Genomic DNA, 9243 nt, shown 5'->3' with positions numbered 1-9243 from the left:
TAATTATATTCATGTAGAGTCTTGTAAAAATGTTTATTATTTATTATATTTTTATTTGTTTGAAATATTAATACATGATTATTTATTTGTTATTCCATGAATTGGGATGTGCATATGTATATACCTATGCACATAAATAATTACATAGCCAGGAAGAAATAAACTATAATAATACAGATTTATACAATAGATAAACAAAATAAAGCGGAAACAATATAGCAGTAAAATAAATAGAAAATGTTTAATAATAATGGCAGACATAATGAAAATTACAGTAGGGACAGAAGAAATAATTCATCAGATAGTGAAGATGAAAATATAGAAAATAGACGAATAAATAATTATAGCAATTATAATAATTTTAATAAATTTCATGAACAAAATATGAATCCATGTAAAATTGATGAAATATATGTTGATGATACATATGATCAAAATAATATACCAAAACATAATAGTAATCATATAAGAAATGTAAGTAATGCAAGTAGTATTAGCAATACTAGTAATGTAACAACAAACCATAGTACTAGCCATGATGATAGAGATGATCTTGAAGAACGACATAGATATATTGAAAATAATCAAAATATTTTTTTACAAAGAAAACGAACGGAAAATAATTTTGAAATAAATAAAGATATAAATTTTAATGAATCTTATTCTTATAAAAATTTAAGAGGTGTAGTAGATAATGAAATAGAATTAGTTGTCGACAATTTTTTTGATAAAATTGAAAGTAATGATGAGATATATTCAGAATGGAAAATATGTCCAAATTTTATTTTTAGAATATTATTTATTCCAAAAACTAGATCAAATAATTTTATGTACCCAGTGGCATCAGCATTTATTGAAGCAATGCCAAAAGATGATTGGACTAGTGATTGGGGTTTTAGTAATGTACAATATTATATTATATTAATTAATCAAGCAGATTATAGACAATCATATTATAAAGTTGATAATTTTAATTTTTCTCATATAAATACAGATCGAGGTTGGCATAACTTCGTTCCATTTGAAAAGATAAGAGAACCCGGATTTATAAATAAAAAAGGGGAAATTATTTTAAGAGCTGGTGTATTTCCATTTGGTTCTGAATCCTATAAAAATAGTAGAGACATTAATTATAATAGTAAAATACGAACCGGATTTGTTGGACTAAAGAATCATGGAGCTACATGCTATATGAATGCTTTATTACAACTTTTATATCATATCAATATTTTTCGTAAATCTGTTTGTATGATGATATTTAATATTGAAAATATTATCGGAAGTAAAACTCTTGAATTTTTTAAAAATAAATTAGAAAAAAAAAAAAAAAAAAAACAAAGAAATCCAACCAAACATATGATAGAAATTGATAAAAAATATAAAAATAAAGATATGAATTTTGAAAAAACAGATAAAACATCTTTAAAAAGAGAAAATCTTAAAGCATATCAAGCATGGAAACATCGAAAAAAAAAAATTAAAAAAAAATATGATGAAAACATAAAAAGTGATGAAAATAATCAAACCTCTTCATGTGCATCTGATAGTAATATCAAAAATGAAAGGGATATATCTATAAATAGTGTACCAACTGATATTTTCCTTCCAACAACAAACCAAGTCAATAATAATACCAATGAAAATGAACAAACTATACAATTTACTGATATTAAAAATGATAACCTTCATGGGAAAGACAATTCAAGACATAGTACTAACGAAGAAGGAACTGAAAATAAACATACTCATGATTATTTGGTAGCTAAAAATATGAACTACATAAATAATGATATTTCAAATGGCTTAAATCCTGAGTCGGTTTTAAAAAATAAAAAAAAAATTCTTAAATATTCAAATGAGGAAGAAGAAAATAATGGTTCTGAAAATGAATCCATGTCAGTTTCTCACATCTGTTCTTCTGATAATTTATCAAACAAATGTAATCCAACAAAAGCTAAAAATAAAAATATATACAAAATAAATAGTCATGAAAATAATAAAAAAGAAAATTATAGTTCTATGCATAATTCAAATGAAGATAAAAACCCTCATCTTGATAATGAACAAGTCAAAATATCAAGTGGGGATGGGTCTGACGAGAACACAGTCGACAATGCTAGCGATCAAAGTGATGTACAAAATGGTAAAGAAAATAAAATTAGAAAACGAAATAATTTAATAAAAAATAGTGAAGAAAATCAAGAAAATTATTATGATATTAGTAGTTATGAAGATAGTGATTCTGATGAAAAATTGTCAGCTCTTTCAATTGCATCATCAGATGCAACATCTTATGCCAGTTGTTCTGAATCTTCAGCATCATGTTGTTATAAAAGAAAAAAAAGAAAAAAGAGAACTGGAAGTACAAATGTTGATGGAAACTATTATGAATATAATTATGAAAATGATCGAACTAAAGAAATAGATTATAAAAATATATTGATAGAAGAAGAAAATGAAAAAAAAAATATTTTACCAACATCTTTAGCTCTTCAAAATTTATTTTATAAACTCCATACACAAAATGAAGCAGTATCTTGTAAAGAATTGATTCGATCTTTTGGATGGAATGCTAGTGATGTTTTTACTCAACAAGATACACATGAATTATTAAAGTTGTTGTTAGATAAAGTAGAAGAACAAATGAAAGGAACAGTAGTTGAAGGTTCTGTTAAAAAGATGTTTGAAGGGGAAGTAGAAACATATATAGAATGTATAGATATAGATTATAAAAGTGTAAGAAAAGAAACATATGAAGATATACAGTTAGATGTACAAGGGTGTAATAACATCTATGAATCATTAGATAAAGCAGTAGAAGCAGAAATCTTAGAAGGTGATAATATATATGAGACTGATGGATATGGTATGCAAAGAGCTAAAAAAGGAATGAGATTTTTAAACTTTCCAAATATTTGTATATTTTTATTAAAACGATTTACATTTGATTTAAATAAAATGGAAACAGTCAAATTAAATAATAAATTTGAATTTTATAAAGAATTAGATCTATCAAAATATTGTAAAGATAGTGAACCGAAATATATTTTACAAGCAGTTTCAGTACATCAAGGAAACATGAATAGTGGGCATTACTATTCCTTTAGTTACAAACATGATGAAAAATTTTGGCTTAAATGTGATGACGATAAAATATATAGAGTTAGCGAGCATTCAGTAATTAATGATAACTTTGGAGGATATGATATAGAAATTGAAAATAACATGTATAATTTTGATATATGTGATAGGATTAAACAAAGAATGAAAAATTATAGTGCCTATATGTTAGTATATGTTAAAAAATCTTTAATACCTAAATTAATAAAAGAATGTGATCCTGCTATTGTTAATCCTCAAGTTGTCAGACGATGTAAACTTGAAGAAATAATTAATAAAAAACGTACTAAATTAAAACAAGATATCTTACAATATATTAAAATTAAAGTATATGATAAATATAGTTATATTTATAAATCCTTTTCAGGATTACCATCAAATAATATACCATCATTATTCAGTACTAAATTTAATAAAAATAAAACACTTTCAGATATATTTTTTCAAATTTTAAAAATAATTAAAAATATTTATACTAGAAAAAAAAACAAACAATTAATGCATCACTCTAAATGTCATCATAAATCAAACAAAAAACAAAAAATTACATCATCTAACAATTTGAACTCAATGGATAATAACTTGACTTATCAAAATAAACAAACATTGATCAACAATCCAAATTATCCCATGTTTGTATCACCAGAAATGAATACTACAGATTTATCGAATTCACTAAACTGTCAAATGTCTAACAATACTATAAATAGTAATAATAAGACTCATATAAAAATGGAACAACTTGATGAAAAAAGATATAACAATGGTAATTGTAATGATAGTAATTTTGCTAATAATAGAACTACTGATTTAATGATGAAAACGCATTTCTCTAAAATTGGAAATATTCAAACAAAAGAAGAATTTGATCATATTATTGAAAATGTAAATAACCAATCAGATACAAGTTTATCTACTAATTCTTCTGTTCCTTCTGGATGTACTACAACTACTTTAGATAATTATATTAAATATATTTCTAAAAAACAAAAATTTGAAACTGATAAGAGATCATCAAAAAATAACAGGATTAAACATAAAAAAAAAACAAAAAAAAAAAAAAAAATTAAAAAACAAAATGATAAAATAACAAAAAGACCTAAAAAAGAAAAACATATACAAAATCCATCTTCTTCACATTATTCACGATTTAGATCTAATTCATCTTATGATTCCGAAGATACTGCATCTAATTCATTTGCATCTAATGATTCATCACATATTTCTAATTCTGATCATTTTTCAGATTCAGGAAATACATCAACAAATAGTGCATCTAACACTAGTACTACATCACATTCCGCTTCTTCGTCTTCCTCCTCCTCCTCTTCTTTTACTTCAACTTCTTCATCCTCACAATTTACTTCCTACTGTTATCCAAACAAGAGAAACTGTTTTTTTGTTTTACTTCCTGTTAATGACACATATAGATATCTTCCCCTCGATCTCAAAAATAATGGAAAATTATATTTATATGAATTACTTAAAAAGACAAGCAGAGAATCAAATGATTTATTCCCAACAATCGATATACTATACCTTCCTTACAATAAACGAACTACTGTTTCAGGTTCTGGGGGTTCTAAAAATAAAAATATATTACTTTTTTTAAAATATTTTGATATATATAATGAAGAAAAAATTAATGATTCATCGTTAGTCTGTTTAGATGTTATGCATTGTAACATAAATTTAAAATCAAAACATTTAGAAACAAGAATGATAAATAAAGTATTAAAAGCAATGGATAAAAATTTTATTGTCAAAAATAATTATAACACCTTAAAGGAGTACATACAAAATATTAATAATAATGATATATATTCAGATGAATCACCAAATTTTAAAATATTTGTTGAATATAAAAATAAATGCAATTTAATAAAACAAAAAAAAAGTATTGCACATAATAAAATTATTACTAGTGATCTACTAATATTTAACTTTATAAGTAATAACGATCTAGAAAAAAAAAAAAAAATTATTCTATCTTTAGGTAATAAGAAACAAGATCTATATATTACTAAAGAAAATATATCATCTTATGATCTATTTTTAAATGCAAATGTATTAAATAAAATTTTATATAGAATAAGTAAACTAATTAATCAAACTTCATTAAATTTACATTATATAATATGCAATAGAAATGGAATATTTTACAAAATTAATGATGACCAAAATAATATTTCACTAACTAACCAAGACACAAAACAAGAAACTCAATTGGAATCTAATTCTAATAATTTATTCCAAGATATAAACACCAACTATTTTGACAAAATAAATGAAAATGTAGAAAATGAAAATGTAAAAAATACAAGTGAAAATATGCTATATCAAAATTCGATGCAATTTAAAAAAACATCAGAAAATAATAAACCTACACAAAATCACAACATAAACAATTTTAATATATTAGACAATAATAATGATAATTTAAATGATAACGAAATAAATAGTTTATATTTGTGTTTAAAAAAATACAGTAAAAATTCTGAACAAAATAATATTTTTTATGAATATAGCTTGATTGATCAGAATTTAGCTGATAAATTAAATCAAATTATAATTAATAATAATCAACATATTTTAAAAGAAAAAAAAAAATATACTATTATTAATTCTGAAGCTATTTTACACAATACTCAAAATTTGTTTTCTATAGAATCAAAAAATATTTGTCGTGATTATCAATATCCATTTTATTCACCAAACTCATCTGATTTATCATCTGATGAATTTGATACAGCTAACTGTAATAATAAAATGGCTAGCTATTCTGAAAATAATTTAAAAAAAAAAAAAAAAAAAAAAAAAAATAGAAATAGTAAACAAAATAGTCCAAAATTTACTACTGATGAAGCATGCCAACATCTAAATAATATAAATTATTCTGATTCAAATTTAACTATTCCTAAGGTTGAGAGAAATATTTTAAATACTGCCAATTTGGGTTCTCATACAATAAAAAAAGCTCATTGTTATTATTACAATTCTAGAAAAAATGATGTCATAAATGATTCATTAGAAACTTTAAATGAATCTAATATTACTACAACATTAATGTCAAATGAAAATGCTACATCTAACGAATTAATAGATGTAAATTATTCAGATATTTCTTCTCGTTCTTCTGCCAACTCTGTTTTAACTTACACATCTGAAAGTACAGATTATTATCTAGATAATGTTGAAGAAGAATTAGAAGAATCTGTTTATACTAGCCAAATTTATGATCACAAAAAAGAAGCAAAACGGGTTCGAAGGAACACCAAAAAAAACATCAAAAATTTTACTAATATAAAAACTCAAGATGAAGAATACAAAATTACAACAGACGAACAATTATATGAAAAAAATATCAATCAAAATGGTGAATACACACATAATAATCTTTATAATAATGCAGAACCAAAAAATGATTCTATATATAATATGGAATCACAGCTAGCTAATACTCATTATGAAAAGAATATACAAATTAAAACCATAGATAATATATCCAAAATAAATGAACAGATTGGTGACCCAAATAATATAGGTATAAATTCAATTCCTAGCAATACTACATTACACATAGATCCAGATTCTATGAAGGATAGAATCCATTCTTATAATAATGCTATACTAGAAATGAAAAATTGCAACAATGATACAAATGAAAATGATAAACCTACTACTCCACATATTGACATTGATCAAAATTTTAAAAATAATAATATTAGTAAGAAGGCAAACGGAATTATTAAAAAATGTGGAGGTATACCAAGTAAAGAAGAACCCATTTTACCTTTTTATGTTATATGTGATTATCTAGATTTTGTTGAAAGAAAAATGTATGTCAATAGATTCAGATTTAAATTATATGATCCTATATATCAATTAGGAAAATATCGAAATTGTTCAGGTGTTATATTAAAAAGTGATTTAAAAAAAAGCTGTTTAAATTATATTGATTCACATTTTTTATTTTTAAAAAAAGAATTATGTAAAATAGATTTAGATATAGATATTAGATGCCCAACAAAACAAATATTTAAACATGTATGCTATAAAATGAATATTGATCCGACTCATATATTAATATATCCTTATCCTCCCCTCAATAGTCCAATTAATTTCATTCCATATAATATAGATTCATTTACTTATCCCCCTGAACATGACAATGATTCATATCATGAATATTCTGATAATATGAATTCTAATGATCCTAGTTATACAGACGAAAACACAAATCCTGCATCTGGACAAATCTCTTTTGAAACTTTAATAAAACAACGTACTATGGAATTAGAACATAATTCTTTAACTGAGCAAAAAACATTTTGTTTATCTTTATTACCATTTCATTATAAATATTTTACAAGATTATATCCTCATGATTCTCCAAAATATTTTCACTATGTTATTCAATTATTTAATTCACATGTACAATCAGTTTCTGCATTTACTGGTCATATTAAATTGAAAAAGTCGAAAAAGAAATGTGCCATAGGTAATGCTAACGATTCGAAATCTAATAATTATTACAACTTAGATGCAGAGAGTGTCGATTCTACATCTAGTTCAGATAATTCTAGTAGCACATTAGCAAACAATGAATATGATTCAAATGATTATACTACCGTTCAAGATCTAATAGATAAAATCAAGTTAGAAATGAACCCATATTTAAAAAAAAGGGGAATCAATCCAAAACATAAATTTAGATTATTATTTACCTTCGGACCTAAAATTAAATATTTGAACAGCAACGAACCATTAATACATCTGGATTTTGTAAAAACAAATCACATTAAAAACGTATATGTAACCCCACTCCGAATGGAGCCAGACTTTACGGATCACCAAAAGCAAATGCTCGAAATGAACCAACTAAAGGTATTATTTTTTTAGATGTGAAAACATATTTTTTTTATGACACTAATGTGAATTCCTCATACATATGCATATATACACATTTATTTATTTTTTGATTCTCTTTAGATAATTCATGTTTTTAATCAAACCCCGTCCAAAGAAGTTTTCGGATACAGTTTTGACGTTTTAGTAGAGGTAATAAATTATGCACTATATAATAAAAATGTATGTGTATCCCTATTTTCATTTATTCGTGATATAGCCAATATGAGACTATATGAACAAAAAAAATGCAAAGCCAAGAAAATAAAATATTATATTATTTTTTTTTTATAGCCTAATGATACTATGCTAGAAATAAAGAACAAGATACGAAAGAGAACAATTTTACCGAAATATATATTTGACAAAATAACATTCTTTGAATATGAAAATGGGCAAAGAATTTGGAGATCTAATGACGATATTATAAACTGGAATAACAAGCAATTTGCCATTATCATTGGTATGTTTTTTTTATCATATTTTATTGTTTTTATATTGCTTGTTCAGGTTTTTTATCATATTTTATTGTTTTTATATTGTTTGTTCATATTTTTTTATCATATTTTTTGTTTTTATATTGCTTGTTCATATTTTTTTATCATATTTTTTGTTTTTATATTGCTTGTTCATATTTTTTCTTTTATTTTTTCGCTATTTACAGGAGAACACCATGCCCCATCGCAATCAAAGCCACAGATAGGAATGAAAATAGCTTAGACTCATTTTTCTGCTTTTTTTTTTTTATTGTGATTTCATTCCACTTTGTTTCACTAATATAATTCATTAAATTATCTGATTTATTTTATTATTTTTTTTGCTTACATGCTTTCATTTTTTTTATTCTTTTTTAACTTTCTTTTTTATTGTTTTATATTTATTTTCAACAAACTGAAAAAGAAGCTTAATAATAAAAATATTTATCCAAAGTCATTAAATTCAAAACGGAATAAAATAATGGAAAACAGTTTTCATATTCAAGTAATTATAGCAATAACATATATGTCTATATGCATGTACATAATATTTATTTACTAATTTCCTCTTATATATTTGTTGCTATTTTTCTCTCAATTTTTGTTCTTTATTTCATAGTATATCTCTATTTTTAATAAACTATCTCTTCGTCTATTATATTTTTTACAAATAATCTATAATGAAAATAGTTGCTAAAAAACAAAATATAGAAAAAAAAATCGTTCATATACATATATC

At 23.6% G+C, this 9243-nt stretch overlaps 1 protein-coding gene across 1 annotated transcript; it reads left to right on the top strand.

Annotated features, from left to right (window-relative positions):
* Window positions 1-237: 237 nt before the first annotated feature.
* On the top strand, window positions 238-8748 carry PVVCY_0201040 (ubiquitin carboxyl-terminal hydrolase, putative; the record flags this gene model as incomplete). Its single annotated transcript, XM_008628109.1, has 4 exons — window positions 238-8007; window positions 8113-8181; window positions 8323-8491; window positions 8693-8748. The coding sequence occupies 4 exons, from the start codon at window positions 238-240 to the stop codon at window positions 8746-8748; spliced, it is 8064 nt and encodes a 2687-aa protein (XP_008626331.1).
* Window positions 8749-9243: the final 495 nt, after the last annotated feature.

This window comes from Plasmodium vinckei (assembly GCF_900681995.1).
Source record: "Plasmodium vinckei vinckei genome assembly, chromosome: PVVCY_02".
Lineage (NCBI taxonomy): Eukaryota > Apicomplexa > Aconoidasida > Haemosporida > Plasmodiidae > Plasmodium > Plasmodium vinckei.
This window is presented reverse-complemented; position numbering and strand designations above follow the sequence as displayed.